We start from the raw sequence: 26239 nt of genomic DNA, 5'->3' as shown, positions 1-26239 counted from the left end.
AAAAAAGAATACTTCTCCCTCCCCAGCTCTAAATTTCCAGTTCAGTATCTCAGTTAAAGAATTCAGACAGAATATAATTTAAGGCAATGATCCCCTTTAAATTATTCTGCTGTGCCCATAGGAATGGTACCATACAGGGCATCCATACCATATAATTCTGAAATTCTGCAATGTGGTGATGCACAGTAAACAAAAAAACAAGTTTCTTGACTTCTACTATGCATCTGTTAGTAAATTTCACAAAACCTTCTCCCTTTAAGCATTTGGTTCTGTAAAGCAAGGATAATTGTATAGTATTACAAACACCATGAAAAAAAAATGCAGATTTTCCCAATGCAATGTCAGAAGGAAAGTACAGAAACTTTGCAATGTCATTTTTTATTTTATACTCAAAGAAAATAGAAATATCAAAGAAGTGAACAGTCTCTTTGATGTGAAAGCCTGCTTTATATTAAAGGATGAACTATAAGAGAACTTCAGACCTGTTACTTGTACAGTATGTGGCTCAGCAGTATTTCTAAAGGAACTCATATAGTCAAATGATTTAAGAAAGAAATTAACTGACACAATTGGGTTTAAATGTTCTTCAATAACAGCAGGCTTTAAACAAAAGGCTTTCTCTCTATAAAGAACAAAGATTCAGTGTGTCATTATAAATAATTATTTCTAAGCTTGTATGACTTCATCAAGTCTAAATAAAATGCAGACTTCTAAAATCACATTCATTTAAATAGTATATTTAGAAAGACTTTTGTGTACCAGGACTTTCATCTATTTTATTCAAATGCTTTTGATAAACTTCAGTATTAAAGAACAATGGTATTTACTCAAATATTATTAAAGATTCAACATTCAACCCTTTAACAGTTATGAACTGGATGCTTCGCAAGGCTTCTTACTGGTAGCTATTAACTGCAATATCTGGCATATGTGGTAATATCTCTAAAAGCTCTTTTTCCTATTGTCATCAATAAAATACAAAACAATTTTACTACTTCTAATAAAACTAAAATCTTAAGTTGATTTTTTTCTTCTCTTCCAGCACCAAGGAAATTTGAAAAACATTTTAATTAAAAGATAAAAGTAAGAGGAACCCCTCAGGTTAACTAGAAGAGATTAAGACAGCGAAAACCCCTTCCAAGTTCCACTGCATGTCAGTAAACGATGAAATTTAAACTATTACCTGAAGGGACACACTTCTAACAAGGATTTATAGGTGGTTTTCTTTTTCTTTTTACATACTATGCTGCAAACCATAAACTATTTCTTATGTTCCTCTTGTCTTTCTTTCTGCTAAGCATACCTTTCTGGGTATTTTGTCAATTCAGATTATTGAGCCTGAAACACAAACTAATTCAATTACACTTTAAGTTTGTTCAGCACAGAGCAAAGAACTTCATATCCTACCACAAGGACCAAGACAAAGAAATTATTCTTGAAATTCTTTGCAACTTTTCTTTTGATCTATTTACCATAGAGGTTAATCTTTTAGCTACCAAAAGACTACTGCTTTTAAATCTGGTTAGTACTGTTTTTTTCCAATTTCTTAATATCATATGGATGGAAGACATTAAAACTAAGGAAAAGTATTTAACAGTAATTGAATCCAAGATATAGGTAACAAAATCTATGTAAGTTTAGTTGCTCTACTGTAATATTTCAAAATGGTTATGTAAATACCAAGAACTTGCAATACACTATATAGTAAACACGATAACTGGACTCCCACTTTTATGAATCCCTCCCCTCAGTAAAAGTTACAGTTGTATATATTAAAGACCTAAGAACTTTCTAAGAAAAATATCTTGGATATTTTTCAGTGTCAAGATTTTTCTCTCAAAAATACCATGGCTATTAACCTAAACAATGGTAAATGAGATGCCTTTGCCCAATGCACAAGGGAAAATATGCAGATTTCAGATAGGACTCTCAAGAATAACCTAATCAAGAATGATGCTCATATGCGACAGCAATGAATGCAACAAACGCTTAGCCAGTAGTCGCAGAATGTTTCTCTCTAAAGGAGAAGCACAGTAGAATTGTGATTTTCAGCTTCTTAAGCTTTATATTTTTTATTTTAATTTTTTACTTGGGCAGCACAAGTAAATGAATTCTCTTATTTTCTTCCACCAAAGAACTGGGCATTTTTTCAAAGGTATATGTAAAAGCAATTTCTCTAAATTATCCCAGTTCCTCATTTGGCATTCATTCTTTCAGCCTACCCAAGGTCAGAACCTGTAAGGGGGTGGGGGAGGAGGAGAAACTTCTTGATATGTTCTTTGACCAGTTCTTGCTTTCTTCTTCCACCAAAAGACCTCTGCACTCACACTCCACCAGCCAAAAAAAGCTTGGCCCCCACTGGTTTAGGTCTCCAAGCTACAGGCAGACCTGCAAGGCTAAGTACAGACAGTCAAAAAGCCCAAGGCTGAATCAATTCAATCTTCACAGGTTAGTCTAAGCTAGGGGTAGGTAACATTTTTAGGCCGGAGTGCCGAAAAACACCACAATGCCTACCTGGGAAGGTTCCAGAGTGCCGGCATCCCAGAAAAACAAAACAAGGGCAGGGGGTACATAGCCCCTCCAAGACCAGTCATCACAGAGAACAAGGCAATACAAGTACATCCATATCACTAATTGGACAAAATCTTTGCCAGTTTGTCACAAGTCCAAAAAATGAGTCATAGCCAAAAAAGCCAGCCCAGCCTAGTAAGTAACAATGATTATGAAAATAAGAGTTAAAAACAATTATGCCTCAAAATTCTCCTATCAACCAGGAAAACTGTGAGACTATTCATCTGCTTAAGTCTTTGTAGGATCAAGACCTCAGGGAACACATTTATTATTAGCAGCACTGGGTGAGATGTCATCCTATAATTAATTTATATTCTCTGCCCTGCAACCCAGGCATAACATATTTTACATACACATTAAACAGCTTCTTACTTGTTTGAGGTTGAAGCAAGTTCTAGCATTCTGTGTTTTATTATATTTATGTTGCCAAAATTCTTGAGGTTCTCCTAATTATTCTGGTCTTCTTTTAAGATAGATAATTTGTCTCCATTTTCTGTTAAAAGTATACTTACACTGACGTCTACTCTCTTAGCCATTTAAGCTATAGGTACATAACATTAAGTTGTCAACATGTTGTTTTAAACCTTAAGAGGGCACTTTAAATTGTATTTTTTGAGAATTATGCTCAATAAACTAGTCTGCTACCATTTAGTAGAAACATGTACTTCTGAAGTGGGATCAAGTTTCTAAGGAAAGTACTTGCTGAAAATTGAGAGAAAACTTTTGTGGACAAACTAGGAGGGGGAAGAGTCTGCTCTGTACAATGAGCTTGGAGCTCCTCCTGGTGTTCAATATACAAAATATCACTGATGTTCACAAGGATCCTAGGGTTGTTCATTTCACTGGTAACTGCAAACAATAAAACTAATGACTGATAATGGAGATAAACTGATATAGCAATAAAACTGACTACCATTCAGAATGTGCAGGTTCAAGCTCCTGAGGATATCTGATATTTTGTTTTCTATACAAAATGAAATAAAGATACCAAATTGAGCTATCAGACATCCTATTAATGTTGAGACTATTTGAATCTGCTGAACAATGTTATGTCTCCTACTAGTGCACTGAGATAAAAGAAAATGCATAAGAAATGTAACTGTGTATAATTTTATAGAGAAGGTGCTGGGCAAAGTCAATCAATTCACTGTTAGCAAATTCAATCAAAATTTGTAGGGCTAAGGAAAAAGTCCTTAAGTCCAATTAAGGATCAGACTGTACCCCCTTGATTATGGTGAAAAGCACTGAAATCCATTACACAATTCCTAAAATACAAGGTTGCAAAATCAGGTGCTCATCAACTTAAGTAAAGATGGTGAAATAAAAGTCTACAGGTTTAGCTAATTCTGTGCTTGATAGTGAAACCTTTTTGAACCATGGGTCAATTTTTTTCCACTGACAGGGGCTTCTCCTCCCTGCAAAAAATTGGTATGACTTGTAAGTTTTAAAGTGCTTGAGTCCTCTTTGTCACAAAAATGCATTCAAAGTTTAAGACTATATATGACAGAACAGCTGACACGTAAATAATCCAGACAGAAGACAGACTTGGCCCCAGTGTGATTCTAAACAATAAAATATTATTCAAGACTACAGGTCTTGATCATATGAGCAGTGGAAGAAACTGATACCATGGTTAAAAAGAATATAAGAGAAAACAGGTTTATTTTCTATTTACCTCATTTCAAAAGAATTCTTAATTATATTATCTAGTAGACATGGGCAAAAATATACCAGTCATATATCAGATTGGCACTAATAAAAGGAAAATTGAAATTATCAACAATCAGCTTTTTTTGGCTGGTGTAGTCAATAATGTCACTGATAAATGCTGCATGCATCTGTGCAGCCACAGAATGTACACAGCCAGGAATACAGCTGGGCAGTGTAGAGAGCAGTGTCCGGCTGGTAAGTCTTGGGGGGGAGAAGAGGTGTGGGGGTGCAGATCAAGGCCCCCACAGTGAGGGAAGGAGTGGGGCAGCTGCAGGTGTATGCAACCCAGTGGGTGATTCGTCCGGGGGTGTGGGAAGGTGGGTGCCTCCCCACCATTGTGTGCACCCCTGGGGGAGCCGTGGGGGGCATATGCCCCCTGTATTTGTGCATGGGGTGAGGGTAGGCTACTTGCTACAGGCTCAGGGGCTGCATCAGCTTCTTCCCAGCAGAGAAGCTGGGATGGGGCTGTGCTTGGGACAGGTGGGGACGGTCGGGCGATGGCAGCAGTGGGAGTGTGGGTGACAGGGTGGCTATAAACAATTCTGGGGTGGCTCTAGCCCACCCCGTAGCTATTCCTCCCACTGCTGCCACCACCCACCCTGCCCCCATCCACCCTGAGAACAGCCAAAGCCCAGCTCCCCTACTAGGAAGAGAATAACACAGTCCCTGGCCCTAAGCCCTCACTGGGCAGTCTGCCCTCACCCCATGCACAAATCCAGGGAGGTGGCATGTGCCCCCCATGCCTAAACTGGGGGTACACACAGTGGCAGGGAGCCGCCCCCACTCCCTAGACGAGCCACCCACAGCTCCGGGATCACATTCACCACCCAGGCTGGGCAGCTCAGGCTGCATCCCTGTAGATCAGCTATTGGACTGGTATCAGCTGATATGGAGAGTTAATAATAGGTGTCGGTCAAAAAATTTTTTTATTGGTGCACCCCTATTGTCTAGTGCTTCTATTTTTGGTTGATTTTAGTGACGCACGTATATACCAGCAAGCCAGGCAATAAGGAAAAATGACTAAACAATTAATAAGCAATTACTAAACAAACCTATCGTCTCTTCTCTTGTGCTTCTCTCTCAGGGTCATAGACAGATGTCTATATACTATTTAGTAAAACACAGCCCTAACACTGACTGAGATTTCTAGGGCTGTCATGATACCATATACATTATTCATTTATTATTAGATGTATATCCTATCCTATCCAAAAGGCTCAGGTGGGCTTACAAGCCACAGACAGGATTTCTTTAACCAATTCTTCACCTCCGTTTTCTTGTGCAGGGACCGGGACTTCCCCACTGTGATGCAAGACAGACTTGAGGGGAACGCCTCCAAACCTCAGGTTGGGGAGGACCGGGTTAGAGAGCTTCTGGAGGGGCTGGACATGTTCAAGTCAGCAGGTCCAGATGCTCTCCACCCCAAGGTGTTGAGGGAGCTAGCTGGGGTTATTGCAGGGCCCTTGCCACAGCTTTACAAGCGCTCGTGGTGCTCAGGACAGGTGCCAGATGACTGGAAGACAGCTAATGTGATCCCCATCTTCAAAAAAGAGGGAAGAGAGAGGACCTGGGCAACTATAGGCCCGTCGGTCTTACCTCAATCCTAGGGAAACTCTTTGAGAAGATCCTCAAGGAGCACATCTGTGATGGGCCGGCTTCGGGATGATGCTCAAGGTCAACCGGCACGGTTTTATTAGGGGCAGGTCATGTCAGACCAACCTGATTGCCTTTTATGATCAGGTCACAAAGGCAATGGATGCAGGTGTTGCCATGGACGTAGTCTTTCTAGACTTCAGCAAGGCCTTTGACACCGTCTCCCACCCCATGTTCATTAAAAAACTAGGCGACTGTGGCACTGATGCCTACACAGTCAGATGGACTGCAGATTGGCTCAAGGGTCGTACTCAGAGGGTGGTGCTGGACAGGTCATATTCGACCTGGGGGGAAGTGGGCAGCGGAGTCCCCCAGGCCTCGGTCCTTGGGCCTGCGCCATTCAATTTCTTCATCAACCATTTGGACGACGGGATGAAATGCAACCTTTTTAAATTCGCTGATGATACCAAAATTAGGGGTGAGGTGAGCACGCTAGTAGGGAGGGAAAGACTGCAGCAAGATCTGTATAGGTTACAGGAGTGGGCCAACATAAACAGATGCGTTTCAATACTGACAAATGCAGGGTGCTGCACTTGGGCAGCAGAAACCAGCAGCACACTTACAGAATGGGAAACTCCCTTCTTGAGAGCACAGAGGCAGAAAGGAATCTTGGAGTCATTATTGACTCCAAGATGAACATGGGCCGACAATGTGAGGTCACGGTTGGCAGGGCTAACCGGACCTTGAGATGCACCTGTGGATACATGACAAGTAGAGCCAGGGAGGTGATCCTCCCCCTCTATGCGATGCTGGTCAGGCCACAGCTGGAGTACTGTGTCCAGTTCTCTGCGTCCCATTTCAGGAGGGATGTGGACAACACAGAAAGGGTCCAGAGGAGGGCCACCCACATGATCCGGGGACAACAGGGCAGACCCTACAATGAAAGACTGCGGGACCTAAACCCGTTCAGCCTTCACAAGAGAAGGCTGAGGGGGGACCTGGTGACTGTCTATAAACTCACTGGGGGACCAGAAGGGTTTGGGGGAGACACTGTTTCCCCTAGCACCCCCTGGCATGACAAGGAACAATGGACACAAAATTATTGGAGAGTAGGTTTAGATTAGACATCCGCAAGAACTACTTCATGGTCAGGGCGGCTAGGAGCTGGAACCAACTTCCAAGGGAAGTGGTGCTGGCTCCTACCCTGGGGGTCTTTAAGAAGAGGCTTGATGCCTACCTGGCTGGAGTCATTTGAGTCAAGTTTTTCTCCCACCCAGGCGGGGGGGGAAGGGGGGGTCATCAGACTTGAAGACCTACAAGGTCCCTTCCGACCCTACTTCTATGATTCTAAACAACATCCCAAAATCAGAGAACCCCAAAAAGAGGATTAATCTCATCTTTAATGAAAACATTTTATTTATAAAAAAACAAAAGTACTCTTTCAAAATAAATTCATCCAAGTATGGACATACTAATCAAGACGAAACCAAAGCTGAAGTTACCAATAGAGTGCTGGAGAAAAAGAGAGAGAGAGAAACGATGATAAGCTGCACCACTAAAGTCCCCTGTACACAAGACTACAGAATCACAGGGCTGCAAGAGAATGACAGGACTAGCCAAAACCATGGCAAGATACGCAAAACCAAAGCAATTCCTTCTTAACATTTTTTAGAACAAACTACAGGAGTAAATCTGGGACAAAATATTAAAAATGTAAGGAGGAGCAACTCTGCAATCTTTGGGGGAAAAAGACTGAAATAGGAATATATTCTCTGCATAGTAGCCTGTTACTGACAATTTCATAGCACACGCACAGTAATGGATGACACTGTGGCATGTAAGTGTCACAGGGAATTGATCACTCATCTTCTAGGGGCTGCAAGAATTACAATTCCAAAAACCTGGAAGAGAAGTGACATCCCTAAAATTACTGACTGGTTTCAAAAAGTTTGAAAAGTATTAGTAATGGAAAAGCTGTCCTATCAAGTCAGTGCTCTACAAGGGAGAAGGCAAGAACTTGGAATTTGCTAAAAAAGAATCTTCTGTCTCCAAACCAGAATATGTGGAAAATGTTTTTGAATACTGAAGTGCAAGTTCCAGGAGCTAACATTTAGGAATGAATTTGAAATGAGTTTGAGGTTTGGAGGTACAGCTAAGTGGAGGATAGTGAAACTGCATTGTGCGAAGTTCTAAGAGAGAAGTTTTTATTACATAGCAATGAAGAAACACAACAGCTTACATAGATGGGCAGCTGGCCAGCTGTCAAGGAGGTGGGAAGAGAAAAGGAGAACAAGATTTCTGCGGGCACTGATTTGGGTTGCAGGTGGGAGACTGGAATCTGTTATTTCAGAAGTTGGATTTATTAATAAATAAAGTTTTTAAAAAAAGAAATAATGGGCAATAATGGACAAGTAGACAAAAGAGATTAAATGATGCATACTAAAGGTTTGTTCTGCATTGTCTGATTCTTGAGGACTCTCTACAGCAAGGCTTGTAAAAAAACCCTTATTGCTGAACTAGAGATCATGGTTTTTCATGGTGTGTTATGGAAGGAGGGGTGGCAGAAGCAAGGCATGTATTGTGACATAAAAGAGAAAACACTATGTAGATACTTTGGTCAAAAAGACGCACATCGGCACCAAACATAAAGGAGGGTAAGATTACAATTACTGATATACTGTATACTGGTATATTCATGTAATTACTGCTTAGTTTCTTGCATATAGTATGATCTGTAATATTTTGCAATGGGGTAGTAAAATTCACTTTTAGGGGTAATATTTTCCATTACCTGGTACTTTGTCTAGTTATCACGAGCTTCATAAAGTAAGTTTAGAATACTACCATTTTGATCTCGAAGTGTTTTAAAGCCACACTACTCCATGTAATTTGCTATACAAAGAGCAAAGTACTGAAAGATCAGGCTTTTATTGTTTTCAGTAGAAAACAATGAGAATCAGATATATGTTCTTCTCTTGAGTTCTTTCTCCCCTTCTCTCTCTCCTGTATACCTAGAATTAATTTTCACTGAAATGCATCTGTCTCACCTGATAAAAGAAAAGCAGAGATAGGCCCCAGTCTTGCACTGTAATGAGTGGGGCTGCACATAGGCACAGAGGATCACTCACACTGAGCCATATGCAGAGTCAGGGACTTCAGGTCTGAATAACTAAAAAAAAAATACATAAAAAACTGCAAATTGTTTTCTGTTTTATAGTTCTCCTTTCATGATTACATGCTTTCCTCTTATGAGTTCCTTTATACAGTTCTAGAAGGAAACTATTTCTAATCCCTGCAGAACAATGACCAGAATAATACGTGGCCAATATTTTTACAAATATCAGTCAAACGTTTTATCTCTTCAGCTTTGGAAGACAATCATGACTATAAAAAAGTACTCCTCTCCAAGGAACATTAAGTACAGATCATTAAGCGCTGTCTACCTGAATCCTTAACATATCCCACAAGGACCAAAACTGAGATGGTCTTAGGCCTCATCACAAGTTACATTTATGGCATGATGAACATGTTCATCATGACGTAAATTACAACATGCGACACATGCAAGCAATTTATGATGCAACAAAATGGCAAACCAGTCACAAAGATGTTCCACATTAGTTAGTTTCGCTCATAAATTTTGAATGGGTGACATGAACACTCCAGGGTGGGAGCCTGGATCAGGAGGCTGCTTTCCCCAATCTAGGGCTGGCTCCTGACACCCAGGAACAAACAGTCCAGCTGCATGTGTGCCCTTTGAATGTGTGGGGGGGAGGAAGGGACAGAAGCAGGTTGGGGAGCTGCTCCGAGATCTGGAGTTCCATCTTCATATGTTCAAAAGGCATATAAGCATATATGTAACTGGGCTGCACAGTGCTCCTTTTAAGAGTTAGAGAGCAGTTGTATCCTAGACCATGGGGCTGCCCCCTGCCTAGTCAGCCATATCCCAGATCTGGGGACAGCCCCCAAGCCCAGATCACAGCCACCACCTAAGGCATGTAATATAAAACCCAAGCCTCTTTTAATGCACCATGCACCTTTAAATACCCTGATGCCTGGGCTGCACCTTTCAAGGCATAGGAGGTAGCTGCATTCCACACTGGCCCTCTGCTTGCTCGATGGGGCAGCCATGCAAGTTTAAACATCCCACAATGCAGGCTGCATTACATACAGATCCCAAAGAATGCATGCCCTGCCATATAGGTGTGTTATTTCGGGATGCTTGATTGTTTGGGATCCAGAACCAGAACCCACTGCACTACTGTCAGTCAGGGCCCTGAATGTCCCATTTCAGGACTAAATCATCACTGGAAATATGTGTACGCGCGTGCACGTGCACATACACACACACCCCCATGTACACACACCATGTACACACACAGTGATCCGTGATCAGGTCTATTTGTTCTATTTTAATGTTATCTTTCTGAGAGTTCTAGACAGGTACTAGAGCACTGTGCAATACCGCGAGGTATTACGTTCGAGAAGAAAGCTAAGAACAAGCCATTATTTCTAAACCCAACTCTTTTGCAGTTTTGGGAAAACTATGTTAAGTATTTAATCATTTTCTCCATTTTTAAGATAAGAAAAACAATGTTCATCTCTATTGTACAGATACTGTGAGGATTTAATAATAATTTTGCAAAATTTTGAGCATGTAAAACATATATCTGTGCAATTTTTAGAGCTCCTGTTACTTTTGATTTTAAAGATACAATACACAGAACTAGTTCTTTACAATACAGTTAGAGAGCTCATTCCATATGGCTAATTTTAATTGGATATTTAACTTAAAAAACAAAAGCAAATCAACAGGAATAATTTCTTCCTATAGACACTGCAGTGGCAGCACAGCAATATAATTAACAATTGCTCCTACTGTTAGACTTCATTTTCTCTAATGCTAAAGTTCTTCTTTAGAGAAGGAAATATTGTTAACATTTATTCTATTATCACTATGCCAAAGGCTTGAAATGAACACTCATATTTTCATTGTTACTAGAAGCCTGAGGCGCTTACCTTTCAGCACGCAAGACACCACTGTAGTAGGGATGATCCCAAGGCATCAATTTCTGAAACAAAAAAAAGTTCAACTTATAATTTATATAACTGACATCAAGCAAAAGATGAAGGTTTAATTTTCTTTACATAAACCAGCATTTTGTCATACCACTTTCAGTAACAGGAAGCATCCAGATCTGACTACATTATTAGAATTATCATATCACAAGATTTAAGTAATTTACATGTGTTTGTGTTAAGATGACATTTATTTTAAATATATTATGGGATTACAAGACAGATGTACAGCCTGCATAGAAAGTTTTATTCATGGGCAAAATGAGTTTATGTGCAAAAGAATAAAAGCATGTCAACATGCTAATTGGACATGCATGTTTTTGAAAGTATAGATCATATTTTAAGGTTAATTTTAAACATTGTTTTCAATGCTCAAAATAAGATGTTACATTTTCCATATCAATTTTTGGTTGTTAGATACATCATCACTTCATGTAAGCCACAAATTCATTTTCAATGTTTGCTCTTAACGGTATTAACAACACAAAAGTTCAGAAGCCAGAAAGACTAGACAGAAAAATTAAGCAAAGCGCGACTCATAATTGTAAAGATCAAACTTATTTTCTAACTTTGAGGCATAGCTAGTTTGTATTATTCAGAAAGCAAAGACAATGAATGCACAATAGCACAACTCACTGTATTTTGGGGATTTATTTTCATTTTCATCTCTGCCATCATTTCAAAATCTTTTTGAGTTCTGTAAAACAATTTCACCATTAAAAGTTTTTTAGCAAATACAAGACAGTGAAATGACAACTGAGCTTTTATTCTGTATAACTTATAAATTCATACTCATTCCAACAAAATGTTTGCAGTGCATAAAGAGAAATGGGCTACATTCTGAAGTTCACTGCAGCAAAGCTATCTTCATACTGCTCTTCCCAGTTTAGGCACCCTCATGTTAACTCCTACTTATGTTTTTCAAGCTGCAATATTCTTAACCCCCATAGTCCTGCTTAGCACCCATTTTATAGCCCATAAGGCTATTTATTTTCATCTGTTTTGCAAAACAATGGAGTGAGTATGAAAGGTCTGATCATGGATGTAGGGATACCTAATGGGTCAGCACTTAATTGGCTTCCCCTGAGCTGTTGCTTGGTTGCACATCATTTACTGTTGTCACTCTTATGCATTCTGCAGTCACCTTTATAATAGGATTTCCACAAGCACTAAAGGCTGTTTAAAAAAAACCAAGAGAACAGCTTATTTCCTACTTCTACTTATCTTAAGAGGCAATGTAGAAAAATAAACATTTCTAAAAGCATGTCATGCTATTTAGTACAATAGCATAAAAGTGATGTTGTAGCCATAATGGTCTACAAATTATGTGAAAGGCATGGATTTCTTAAGTTAATATTGTTTATTGGACCACCTAGTATTTGGGATAAAGTTAAAAAAGCTTTCAAATGCAAGACATTCTTTATCAGGTCTTTTGAATATTATTTGAATGCAAGACATTCTTCATCAGGACCTATTTAGAAAAATCTTAACATTCTAAAAATGAATTACAGCTTTGAAGGAAAAAATAATAATACAACAGTAACAAATTTAAAGAGTTTTCAAATAGCTATAACTATCATAACAGTCTTGACTTGCATAAAAATCTCCAATTGTACTTTAAAAATTTTAAAGAATTAATGAAAACCAGACTCACCGTTGAGATAACCTGTCAGAAAGTTTTTCCAGAAAATACATTACATTCTCTAAAATAAAAACAAAATAAATTAATTAATTTACTAAATAAGGTGATTACTCCCTTTATTATGTTACTTCAGGACAAATAACAGATCAAATAAACAATAAAGTGTATTGTCTAAAATAAATCATTATCTTATTTACTGAAATGATTATATGGGTTCCATAGCCTCTGAGAACATGAGGGTTTGCAAAGTAGCTGAGGATTTACAGAGCTACAGCTAAAAAGTTGCACAGGACCACTGAGTGCTCCAGCTGAATGGAAAAGCGGTGCTCTTTCAAGTAAAATCTGCAAGCAAGGAACAGTGCAGCTCATCCTTCACTCAGCAACTTGCTACAAACCATGTATCAAATATCCAGGTCCTACTGTAATACTACTTATTGAAAAATAAAGGGGTGGTTTGTCCAGGGATGACTGGAGTAGCGGGGCAGATTAGATGACCTCATGAAGTCCCTTCATATAATCCCATAAGATTTTAATTAACAAGATGTAACTGTAATAATGCACACCAGTGAACTGTGCCATATTAACACACAAATTGAATGAACAACATTTCTTCTTCTGCATTAACAAAACACATTTCACTTCTTGCTGTATCTAAACATACACTGATTTTACCTGGAGTTTTGGCCATTGTTCCCTGAAGAGCCCTGTGGGCAAACGTGTTATATCCAACTAATTGGGCCAGATGGTTTCGGCTAGAAAGCAATTCTTCTAAGCAGTTTAACTGATCGGCATTTGGGTAAAGAAAAATCTTGTAAGCAGCTTCTCGTACCTAAAAAAAAAAGATAATAACGAACAAATATTCATGATAACATAATTCATAGAAAAAACAGTAATTTTTTTCTTGTCAAAACAATGAAAGGCCAAGTATCACAATCATACTGAATTAATTTTAAACAATAGGCCTGTGTGAAGAGGCAAGTGTTTACTTAGGATTCGGATTCAGCCGATTTGGAGGACAGTGATACGATTCAGAGATTTGAATCACTGTCCTGAATCGATTCAGCCAAATCAGATTCGAAAGATTTGGCACTGCTTTGGAGATTCAGTCATAGACTAAACAGGCAGCTGATGTGTTACTTGGGGAGGAGGGCGGGGTGGGAGACAGGGGCAGGGGAGTGTGGGATGTGGGCACAGTAGCACCGGGAGCAGGGGCTCTGCCCTGCTGCTGCTTGCCCAGCCAGGATAGGAAGAGGGGGGTTGCAGGCACAGCTCACTCCAGGTGGAAGGGGGCAAGCAGCAGCAGGGCACAGCCCCCACTCCCAGTGCTGCCACACCCACATCCCGTGGCCCCCTCTTCCTGCCCCCAGCTAGCAAGCAGCAGCAGTGCAGAGTCCATCCGTTCAGTGCTGATGCAGGCACAGCATAACTGGGAGCAGGGGTTATGCCCTCACTTGTCCCCTTCCACCTGAAGCCAGCCGCACCTCCATCACACCTCCCCACCCCCATCCCAGCTGGGCAAGCAGCAGCAGAGCAAAGCCCCCGCTCCTGGTGCTGCCACATCTGCATCAGCGCTGGGAGCAGGGGCTTTGCGTTATCGCTGCTTGCCAGCCAGCACAAAAGACCAGGCACTGCCACCACTTGCCAGCCAGTGTGGAGGTGGTGCAAGATGCGGGTACAGCAGTGCTAGGAGCAGGGGCTATGTCCTGCTACTGCTTGCCCCCTTCCGCCTGCCATATCCCACGGGCTGGGCAAGCAGTAGCAGGCCAGAGCCCCCGCTCCAAGCACTGCCGCACCTGCATCCAGCGCCCCCCACCCTCCCCTAGTCCTGCACCCCCCCACACCAGCTGAGCAGCCTGTCCCAGCCCCAGCCACAACCCTACCTCCCCCACGCCTCTTCCCTCCCTCTCCCAACCTCAACAGACTTACCAGCTGGAGGCAGCTGTTTCAGCTGCCTGTTTAGTCTATGGCCGAATCTTTTCCCAAACTGATCCAGATTCAGTAATAGGGCAAATAATACTCTGGCACGCAACAACTGATGCATCTCCAGCAAAGCCAAGGAGGTGATTCTTCTGCTCTGCTCAGCACTGGTGAGAGCACAGCTGAAGTACTGCATCCAGTTCTGGGCACCACACTTGAACAAGGACACGGACAAGCTTGAGAGAGTCCAAGGAAGAGCCACCCATATGATCAGAGTCTTACACAGCAAGCCATGAGGGAAGGCTGAGGGATCTGGGACTCTTCAGCCTGAGGAAAAGAAGGGTGAGGGGGGACCTGGCAGCAGCTTACCACTACATCAGGGGAGTACATCAAGGGCTTGGTGCGCAACTGTTCACCAGGGCACCCAAGGGGAAAACCAGGAGTAAAGGCCACAAACTCCTGGAGGACTGATTCAGGCTCAACATTAGGAAAAACTTCTTCACAGTCAGGCTGGCCAGACTATGGAATAAGCTCCCTCCAGAGGTGGTGTAATCAACTACCCTGGAAATCTTCAAGAGGAGCCAAGACAGTCACCTTGCTGGGATCACCTGACACCCAGTTAATCTTCCCTGCTTGGTGGAGGGGGCTGGACCCAATGATCTTCTGAGGTCCCTTCTGGCCTTACAATCTATGAATCTATGGATGCTTTGAATCAATTTGGAGCTTTTAACTGGTCTCCCAATTCGATTCGGAGACTCAGTCCCCGAATTGGGCCAAATCTCCTTCGAATCAAATTGGCTACCAAAGCTACGCACAGCCCTATTAAACAACTTTTTAAAGTCTAATAATCCTTATTTTGTGGAATGGGAGCATAGAAATTTAAGTAAATAAATAAATACATAAATAAATAGCAATTACAACTGAGGGCTATCACTCTATTATTTATTAGAAAAAGGGAGAGGTAAAGACTGCCTGCTTAACCTCCTACTATTTGTAATCCATTTTATACCCCTCAAAACAAGATCGTCCAAAACATCTAGCACAAATTTGTGGAACACAAACATAATATTTTACTACCTGAGATGTCATTGTATTTTTGACATACTGAAAGAGCTTGCTCTTTTTAAACAAGCCTACCTTCAAGCTATGCTACCTTCTTGTTTTAAAATCTCTGATAATGCAAAATGAGTAAGAGAAAATGAAAAGGTAAAGTTCAACTGCAATAGCCACATTACCAAATGAAAAAATCATCTCATCTCAATGGATATACTTATATAATTAGTCCTCATTCAACTGACAAGTAATATTCTGAATTCTACACCTCTGCTGGACTAATTATAAATAAAGAAGATAAACATAGAACAACTTACTTTTACCCTTCCCAGAAACACAGTTAAAAATGATTTTATACAAGATATTACTTAACTGCATAGACTCTTCTTAACTGTGACAGTTTCCTGCAACTTAGTTTTAAGGTCATGCTCAAAAAAGGAGGGTGGGGGCACACGGTGGGAAATATAGTCAGAATTTAAAGCATCCAAAATATCCACTAATTCATAAGCATGCTTATAAAAATGCCATAAAGGAATTTATTAAAGAATGAGAGTAAGCATTGTGTGTGTTTAAAAACAGTTTTGGTAACATGCATTCAGCAACTATCTTTAGTCTATGTTCATATAAAAATTAAACAGTTGTATGTGGAACAGCCTGAGTCACTATCATTAACACTTCTGAACTAATTTGTTTTGAGAAGAGCAAAATAAATATCACTTAAATCCTAATCTGAAGTTCTTGTTCCCTATTTTTAGCTGTCTGCACCCAAACAGTCTGTCACCTGAAATGAAAATTTCACCTTCCTACTCAGGGCATGCTGCAGTGAAGCTAACTAATACATACCAGGTCATCTGGACAGTCTGCATGCAAACCAGAGATTTGTACGTAGTTTCCATCAACTATGAAGTTGCAGCGAATGTGTTCTGGCAAACTGCACTTGTCAATCTTGTTGGGAAGATGAGTTCCCATAAGAAATTCATTACACAAATCCAATATTCGGACATTAAGGTTCACAGCCTTTTTACGCTGTAGGGGAAAAAATGTGAAATATACATTCCCTTAAAACACAGTACAAGCAACTCTCAGTGTTCCACAGCCATAGAAGATAATTTGTACAACTAAACTATATCATGGCTTATACCCAGCAAATATTTATTTACTTAGTATCAGGCCTGTGATATTAATGAAATCCTGATTAGAGCTGATTCTGTACAGAGGAAGTATGAGTTTTACAAATGACTTTAAATGAGAAGATCAAGATGTTATCTGTGTGTTTGTATATCTTATATATAAAATACAAATACACACACACTTCATAAAGGTTTGCATTTTAGAAGTAAATGCATTAAAATAGATTCTGGGTAGTTTTTATGCCTTTTATAATGTATAAGTGGTAAATAGTTCTAAAATTCTGACACTCAAATTACTCCTCAGGTGACCCACAAGAAACAGGGCAGCAGTAATAGAATAAATTATGTAACATCAGCTACACCAGGAGTTACCACTGATGAACTATGTAACACTCAGATCTGATCATCTTACATTTATATTGCCCTACTTCCTAAATACCGCAAGCTGCTAGGGGGTATATAAATATGCAAAATAAAAATGCAATCTCTAACCTAAAGAATTTATAATCCAAGATTCTTTCCTGCAAACAGCTACATACAGGCTTAACTTCACTATTGCAAATAGTCCCATTTGCTTCAACAAGTCTACTTCCAATGCCAAAAAGTTAAGGACAGTCTTGGCTGTAAAATCAACCTATAAACAGATAAAACAGGCTCAAGTTGGGAGAAAGGATATGAAATACTCATAAAGCATCAAACACAAAAGTGACAAGGATTTGTCATAATATTTCCATCTGCCTTTATCCCTATCTTTTAAAATAAAAAAATACTTGCTCTTTTATTTTGGGGCGGGGGCAGGGGAAACCTTTGGATTTTTTTTTTGTAGGGATAAAGCAAGATTGAGGTGGGAGACAGAAAGAAATTATTGGAGTCTGATGGGAGAAATAAAAATTGACCTGACAAAAAACAAATGGCAAAAAGGTGAGTTGGCAGGGAAAGAAAGAAGCAAAAGAGGAAAGTGGGGATGGACAGATGAAAGCTGGCAGAAGTAGATGAAAGGCAAAATGAAGTGGGACCAATAATCATTAGCATAAACACAACTGAGAAATAAAATTCAGCAGTCAAGTTTCAAATTTGAATGGATGATGTCAGAACTTGTGAGGACATATTCCAGCTGCTACTCAAAAGCACAAATCTTGTTTTCAGATATTATATCACATTATAGATGTTTAGGTTATACTAAATACTATTCCTTAGACTTATGTCTCTGAAACACAAGTCTGTAGCTGCCAAATAAATGGTAAGTGGCATTAGTAAGATTAGGGAGACGTAGTCTGAAAACAAAAAGAAGGGAGGGTAGATTTGAACCTTATCAGTCCAAGGAAATGAGACTCTGGTTAGTCTACATTAGTAAGATTAGTCAGGAGTGTACTCTCTGACAACCCAAGGCCAATGATGGTTGATGCTAGGGAAAGTAAGACAGGAGATGGATTACACTAGATATGCCATGCACATACACTCCCTCTAAAGCATCAGCTACTACTGAATACCAGGGCTAGATGGATCAAAGGTCTAACAAGCCTTATATTTTAATGGAAGTCATTCACAAGATGCTCTGTCTAGGAACACATAGTCCATGCTAGGAAATACTTGAATATCCCTGATCATCCTCTTAATGGCATAAAACATATACAGCAGCCTAATAAGGACTACAGGAGTTACTAAAATTCTTATCTGCCAAAAGTATAAGAAAATTAAATAAATATTACGGTCTCATATGAGTTGTCCTAAAACCCAATGTGAACAACTGGGGACTTCTGAAATTAATTCTTTTCTTTTGAGATAAAAATAAAAATCTTTATTAAAACACAAAAATCAACCTCCAATGTTTTTGAATCACTTCTGGATTTTTTTTTCTTCATTACTTTAAACAATGTACATTAAAGAAGAACCCTACTTCATGGGAACAGAAAATTCCAAAAATGCCTATGAAAAACTCTACTACAACAGTAGTAGATGCTTGGATGCTTATCTTGCTGGGATCCTATGACACCAGCTGACTTCCTGCCCTTCGGGCAGGGGGCTGGACTCGATGATCTCCCGAGGTCCCTTCCAGCCCTAATGTCTATGAAATCTACCTTCTCCCAGCAAGACTTCCAGCCAAGTGAAGCTGTGCCAGAGCCAAGCAGCTGGAATCTGCATCTGTGCTTCTGCCACTCCTGCACTGTGGCTGGGAAGAAGAGGGGAAGGAGGAAGGGAGAAGTGGCAACAGTATGAATGCAGCTTCCAGCTGGCCAGTCCTAGCACAGCTTCCCACCAGCTGGAAGTTTTACTGGCGACCTAGCTGGTGAGAGGCTAAGGGAGGAAAAGAAGCAGTCATGGCAAGAAAGTCATCCTGTCCCAGTGCAACTCCTCGCTGCTTTGCCCCAGCACAGACTCAGGCACTGGCAAAGCCCTAGATCTAGTGGCTCTGCAGGCCATATACTGCTGACCCAACAATATGCATATGTAGTGCTACAAGGTAGATAGATAACTGGGCCAATACCCTCAAGCAAAGTGTAATTATTAATGGGCTCATATCAGAATGGCAGAAAATTTCCAGTGGAGTTCCACAGGGGTCTGTCTTGGGCCTGGTGCTTTTCGGCAAGTTTATTAACGATTTGGATGCTGGCATAAAAGCTTCGTGAGCAAGTCTGCAGGTGACTCAAAACTGGGAAGGACTGTGAATACATTGAAGGATTGTGAACACAATGAAGGATGCAAGTGCAACTGAAAAGGATCTCAACAGACTGGAAAGCTGGGCTAGAGCCAACAGGATAAAATTCAATGCAGACAAATGCAAGGTGCTATACATTGGGAGGAATAATCAAAAACACAAATACAAAATGGATGACACCTGGGTGGATGGCAGCTCTATGGAAAAGGACTTGGGAGCCTTAGTAAATCACAGACTCTATACAAGCCTCCAGTGTGATGCAGCCACACAAGAGGCGATTGTAGTTTTGGGCTGCATAAGCTGCATTAGGTGAATGACACAGTAGGTGATACTGCCTCTACTCAGCACTGGTTAGGCCCCAGCTGGAGTACTATGTGCAGTTCTGGGCTCCACATTCTAAAAAGGATGTGAAGAAGTTAGAGAGGGTCCAGAGGTCAACAACCAAAATGATCAAGGGCTTGGAGGGCAAGTAATACGAGGAAAGGCTGAAGGAACTAGGTATGTTCAGCTTATGGAAAAGGCGCTGAAGACGGGACATAACAGCAGTCTTCAAATACCTGAAGGGCTCCCATAAGGAAAAGGGAAAGCACCTTTTCTCTCTTGTTACAGAGTGGAAGATGCAGACCAATGGCTTGAAAGTTGCAGCAAAGTAAATTTAGATTGGATAGATGGAAAAACGTCTTCACTGTAAGAATCATGAGGCAGTGGAGTAGACTGCCTGGTGCAGCTATGGAGTCTCCATCACTGGAGGTGTTTGAGAAGAGGTGGGACAGCTACTTGGCAGGGGTGATCTCAGTGTCGCTATGCCTATTTTCTACCATGGGTATTTCCCATGCTTTTGGGCTTTACTTGCTGCTCCTGGTCCCCTCCCCACTTTTTTTCCTGCTATGTGTCATAGCGTTTTCAAGCCTCCGCTGAGGCACTGGGTGTTGGCCACAACTAAGGCTGAGGACTATGACTGGGGTGTGCCAATTCTCCTATTCCAGGGGTGAGCAAAATACAGCCTGCGGGCCGGATGCGACCCACGAGGCCATTCTATCCGGCCCGCGGGGCCCCTAAAACAAGGCAGAAAATTAATATTTCTCTGGCCTTGGTTCCTGTCAAAAATGGGTATTGCAGGTCTGTCTGGAGGTCTGTCTGGAGCAGGCACAGCAGCCTTGTGCAGGCTGCGAGTGGCTGCAGTGCGGGGCACCATGCATTGTGTGGGGAGGGGCTGCTTTCTCCACCCCCTTGCCACATGCTCAGTACCAGCTTGTAACCCAGCCCCGCTGGCAGGGGGGTGGATTACAAGCTGGTGTTGAGAGCAGGGAAAAGTGGCCCCTCGCCCACCCCATGGACAGCGCCCCACACTGCAGCCACCTGCAGCCTGCACAAGGCTGCTGTGCCTGCTCCAGACAGACCTGCATGGGCTGCAAGCACCTGCAGTGCAGGGCGCCAGCCGTGGGGCAGGCGAGGGGCCACTTTTCCTCATGCTCAGCACCAGCTTCTTCCCTGCTGGCGAGCAGGGGGTCGGGGCTGTGTGCTGCCCCCCCACCTGTACTTTGGGACTGGGGGACACTGCATGTGAGCAGGCTGGGAGCCAGTGGGAGCGCAGGGCCTGCACTGGTGTCCTGAGACCAGTGCCAGTAGGGCCCAGAGCAGGGTGGCAGGAGCGCAGGGTCCCAGCTGGCAGGGGCTCTATGGAGCCAGGCCAGCTCCCCCTTCCCTGCTGGTGTAGCTCAGCCCAGCTCCACAGACCCTTGCCAGCCTGTGCCCCGCTCTGGGCCCCACTGGTGCTAGCCCTGGAACATTGGTCCCAAGACACTGGTCCAAAGATGGTGACTGGGGGGAGGGGCACCTGTCAAGGGGCAGGGTTACCCATGTGGTCCTTGACAGCCTGCCAAAACTGGGTAAGCAGCCCTCTGCACAAAATAATTTGTCCACCTCTGAGCGAAGCTGGAGCTTCCTGACTAGATGGTCTTGCCCCTCCACTCAGAGTCAGACCAACTGTTCACTAGAGCGCCCCAAGGATGACGAGGTCGAACGGTCACAAACTCCTGCAAGATCGTTTCAGGCTGGACATAAGGAAGAATTTCTTTACTGTCTGAGCCCCCAAGGTCTGGAACAGTCTGCCAGTGGAGGTGGTTCAAGCACCTACACTGAACACCTTCAAGAGTAAATTGGATGCTTATCTTGCTGGGATCCTATGACCCCAGCTGACTTCCTGCCCTTTGGGCAGGGGGCTGGACTCGATGATCTCCCGAGGTCCCTTCCAGCCCTAATGTCTATGAAATCTATGAAAAACTGTCATATTTGGGATCAGGAAGAAATTTTACCCCATGTAAGATTGCTACACACTATAGGGGTTTTTGCCTTACTCTGTAGTGAGGGGCATGGACCTCTACGCAGGATCTCTTGAGCACATATTTAAAGTATTTTATAGAAGCACAACATTTGCTGCCAGGGTTCATCTGCTTTACCTGGGACAGGTTAGGGTGTTAGGTTTATGTTGTGTCAGGGTTTAAGTTATGGTTGTATAGGATGGTTTGGAGAGAAATGATCCTGCCTCAGGCAGAGGTTCATGACCTGTGGAGATCCCTTCCAGCTGCACTTATCCATGACTCTCTGGGCACGTCCAGACAAGCCCACATGTGCCTCTTGCAGCATCTCAAACCCCTCTGACCAGTCTTCCACCTGTATGTAGTCCAACAGTCTTTGTGTGGGCCTGGACTTGTGGGAACTCAAAAGTTGTAAAAGAGATTGTCTCATGTAGAAATACAGCTTGTATGCCACAAACAACGGGAAGGATATTTAGCCAACACAGATCTCAATGAAATCTGCTGGCTCTGATAAACCTAGAAGTTTTGGGTAAGCTACCATGAAACTTACCAATGCCAGAGCATAAACTGTGGTCTAAACATAGATTTGATCCCACCTAACATTTTGATTACTCGGTTATCTAGATAATGGGAAGCATGTTTTTCCTGAGATAGCTTAACAAATACACCTAATTTGCTCTGAGAGAATTCCCCAAGGCACTGCTTATAACTCCCTGGTGTAGCATAAAAGGGCAAACCTGGGGACTAAGGACATTTTTACACATGCAAGCATGGTGTTTTAGTTCAAAAGCACACTGCTTCCATTTTCTGGGGACTGACACGCATATCACTGCTTATACAACTGCACATGGTGCAGTGCAGTTTGCTTCAGCTCACGTGTGGAGCACACTTGATTAATCAAGTCTGCTCCAAAGTGGCAGATCTCCAGTACATCATGGGACAAAAAGGTATGTGTATAAATTCCCCAAAGAATCAATTAGGCTCCAAAAATGTGAACAGGGCACTATCTAAACTAGGAATCTGACAGTTAAAAAGCAATCTCTATTAAGATATAATAGCCAAAATAATTACCTTTTCTTCATCCAAATGAATGCCACTGATCTCAAAATCAAACATAAAAAGTTCTGCCACTCTCCTAAAAATATATTAAACCTCTGTTAAAATGACCTCATTTCTTAGCAAACGTTATTTTTAGTTTTTTTCTTTAACAATCATTCATTTTAGCATGCTACATTTTACAGAATATATTTTAGTTTGGACACACAAAGCACCATTACCTAGTATATCATAAGAGAGAACTATTTTGTCATAGACTTACTCTTTCAACAGGCTTACATTTTGTGATTGCTCTGAAACAAACTTTGAACAAGTTTATGAATTTTGATTTGTGGAAATTTATCAATTTAATTTGACTTTTCACTTATTTTGAGTGATCAGGGAAAGAGACTTGATGTTTGATTCTTGAGGGAAAAGAATTATTCCTAATAAAGACACGCATTTAACACTAACATTTTCATTGCAACACAAAGAATAAATCAAAAGTTGCATATAAACAGGAAACAGTAAAAACACTAGTTACAGCAAAGTATGCATGATGATGGGCTAATTTGACTCTACAGCAATTATTTTCAACCTTTTTAGATTTCAGGCACCCCTCAAAAAGATGCCAGCTCTGCTTTCACTGGTTATTTGGCTACAGGAACAATTCTTTCTGTTGTAAAGACCTCAGAAAGACCACAACAGATCAGAATATGTTTGATAATATGGATTCCCGTTTGAAATCTCTGTGTTTATTTTGTAAAACATGTAGGTTAGCACAGCTGACAGCACTAATATAGGCCATCACCCTTAAAGTTTCTTACAACACTCTGATTGAGAATCACTGCCCTATACAATAAAAATGCACTTCACAATACCCAACTTCCATTAATAAATATGTTTGATTTCATTGGAAACTTTAATTGTAAGTAAATAACTTAAAGTTACCAGTTAAGCATTTTTTCAGTACACTGTAGATGAAGTTTATGGTTTAGGATTTAAATTATCTCAAGAATGAATGGACAGGCACTCCATTTACTTTGTATGTCTAAATGAACACACATATTTTCCACTCCTAATTTTCCTTACTAAGTTCAAACCTTATTACTGTTTCCACTGTTACACATACCCCATAACAGAACACCACCAGGTGGTTGAGTTGGTTTTATGGGGAAATTTTGTTTCATCACATAAATATTCAGCAGGACAATGTTTCATACTTTTCAGCTATATACATTCAAAAATATATTATGTGTATTCTCTCACACATGCCAAACTGTAATCAAAACATTGAATTGAATTTAGCAGCTACTCTGAAATTATATTTTCAAAGAATAATAAAGATGCATTAACAATGGAATGGAAAATACTCAGCGCCATTACTCTAAGGTCCTAAAGGGTTTTGTATTAAACAATTTAACAACAGAAATAATGTAATAATTTATAAAATGTTTAGAATGCTTAACATTAAGAAGTACCTGGTGTCTGGATCTAGAGAATCCATCACCTTTTTATCAGCCAACAGCTGTTTCAAACTTTGACAAAGTTCAACATCTGTGTTTAACCTAGAAAGAGAAAGAGAGAAGTCATCAGGTATTAATGACAATTATGGACGTTTCAGTCTTTTAGAATTACTAATTTAAAAGGCAGAACTTAAATTTTTAAGAAATACATTAGCTTGTTTTCTAATCACAAACAGATGTAAAACCTATAAAATGACCGTAAGTAGTTATGCATGGCTATAGATCTTTATTTTTAAAAGGCAAGTAATTGTCTTTTAAAAATAAAGTTTAAGAACAGCATTTATTTGCAACAAAATCTGACATGTACAACACAAAAGTCCAAAAACCTGGTTTCTAATACCAATTCAATTCACTATAGAAAGTCATTTAATTACTTTGTGCCTTTGCGTGTCCATTTGTAAAACGGACATAATATTTATCGCACCCGTCTCACAGATGTCACACAGCCCAACTAAGGCCTGTGTGTGGCAGGTTCTATATAAGCAAAGTCTTACTTTTGTTACTCAAAAATTAGTTACCCACGGCACTATATAGCAGGGTGGAAAGAAATATACAACAGTAGATACCTTCAAAGGAGCAAAGAAATTTCTGAGATTCAGGTTCATGTGCACGCAGATTTTTTTTCCCTACAAGTTTACTTAGAACTGAAATGGCATTTTCAAAAAGGTTTATTTATTGTGGCCTGTCTGTACAAGATACTCCTTAGGTCTTGAACTATCCAGCTGCAAGTAAAAAGCTCTCTCAAGTAAGTGTGCGGGCCCCAGCAATCAATTTCTGCAGAATTCAGTCTTATTCTTTTCCTACACTTTATAGAGACTAAGCATAAACTGATGCACTGTTGTTGTCTCTGAATTGCAAAAAGCTTTGCTACTTCAGTAGGTCTAGCTTTGAGAGACATCAGCTGAGTAAAATTAAGATCACTCTAGTCAGTTTCTCTACAACTGTTTGGAATGCTATGTGCAGTACAACTCTAGGGCAGGGGTTAGCAACTTATAGACCATCAAGCCACTGGATCCAGTGGCATTCAGCAGCAGAGGGCTTTGTGCCAGAGAAGCAGTGGTAGGGAGAAGTGATGACGGCGGGAGCACCTGGTTATTACTGACAGTTCTATTTCAACCTGAGCTGAGTCACTCCAGCCTGCTGCCAGAAGACATTAACAGCTGCTGTTCTAGGGTGTTAGGTAAATTTCATACTGCTACAGTATAAAACTTTCATATAAACAGATGACCCAAAAATGGAAGCTGCAGTAAGAATAAAGGAGACCTCTCCCCTCCTTTGCAGCAACCAGAAGTCTAGAAGAAGCTTAAAGCAGTGGAGACAACCCCACTCATAGGGTGCATCCAGATGAGCCCACACGTGCCTCTTGCAGCATCTCAAACCCCTTTGAGATGCTACAAGAGGCATGTGCAGGAATAAAAAAAAATGTTCCCTGCACTACAAATTTGCAGTGGGGGAGCAAAATTAGACTCCTGAATATAATACCCTGGGGAAAAAAAAAAAAAAAACAGGTCAGGGCACGGTCCCAGACTGTGCCCTGGAGGCTCGTTCCTCCACAGAGACACTCTGGTAACCTGCCAGAGCATCTCAGTGGTTGGCCCTTTCCCCGGTCCTGAAGCATGTTGCCTGCCCATGCAGGGCAGGCAGCAGTGCAAGCTGCAGGAACCTTGACACAGCTTCTTCCAGGTAAGTGCCGGGGGGGGAGGGAAGGAGGGGCGGGGGACCTTCCCCAACTCCCCGTTTCTTCCCCCAGCTCCCTGCTGGGTCTCCCAGACCCCCGCCAACACTCATCAGCAGTAGCAGAGAAGAAGCAGGAGGCTGGAGAGAGCAGGGGATTATCTCCAGCTCATTTCCAGTGGCCTGTCTCCAGCCCCCTGCTCATTCCCCTGCTCATCTTCAGCCTCCTGAGGGGGTACACCGCCATGCTTAGGGGGTACTAAGGGGTGTGTTCTATGGACCAACAATCAAATTCAACACTATATGCGTGTCTTCTCAAATGTTTTTTGGGGGGA

General features: G+C 41.3%; 1 protein-coding gene across 2 annotated transcripts in view; it reads right to left on the bottom strand.

Moving 5' to 3' along the window:
- MIPEP (mitochondrial intermediate peptidase) overlaps nucleotides 1-26239 on the bottom strand; it is a 106902-nt gene that overhangs the window by 68015 nt on the left and 12648 nt on the right. For both annotated transcript variants that reach the window (XR_016439299.1, XM_090028779.1), the window contains exons 4-10: nucleotides 24186-24272; nucleotides 22741-22804; nucleotides 16409-16591; nucleotides 13268-13424; nucleotides 12608-12656; nucleotides 11590-11650; nucleotides 10894-10946 (exon numbers count right to left, since the gene is read on the bottom strand). Coding sequence is in view for 1 of the 2 variants with exons in the window: in XM_090028779.1 (XP_089884905.1) it covers nucleotides 10894-10946; nucleotides 11590-11650; nucleotides 12608-12656; nucleotides 13268-13424; nucleotides 16409-16591; nucleotides 22741-22804; nucleotides 24186-24272 (654 nt within the window). In the remaining variant the exon portion in view is untranslated. The remainder of the gene's footprint in view (nucleotides 1-10893; nucleotides 10947-11589; nucleotides 11651-12607; nucleotides 12657-13267; nucleotides 13425-16408; nucleotides 16592-22740; nucleotides 22805-24185; nucleotides 24273-26239) is intronic.

The sequence above is a fragment of the Crocodylus siamensis genome, chromosome 1 (genome assembly GCF_052110815.1).
Source record: "Crocodylus siamensis isolate JL-2025a chromosome 1, ASM5211081v1, whole genome shotgun sequence".
Lineage (NCBI taxonomy): Eukaryota > Metazoa > Chordata > Crocodylia > Crocodylidae > Crocodylus > Crocodylus siamensis.
This window is presented reverse-complemented; position numbering and strand designations above follow the sequence as displayed.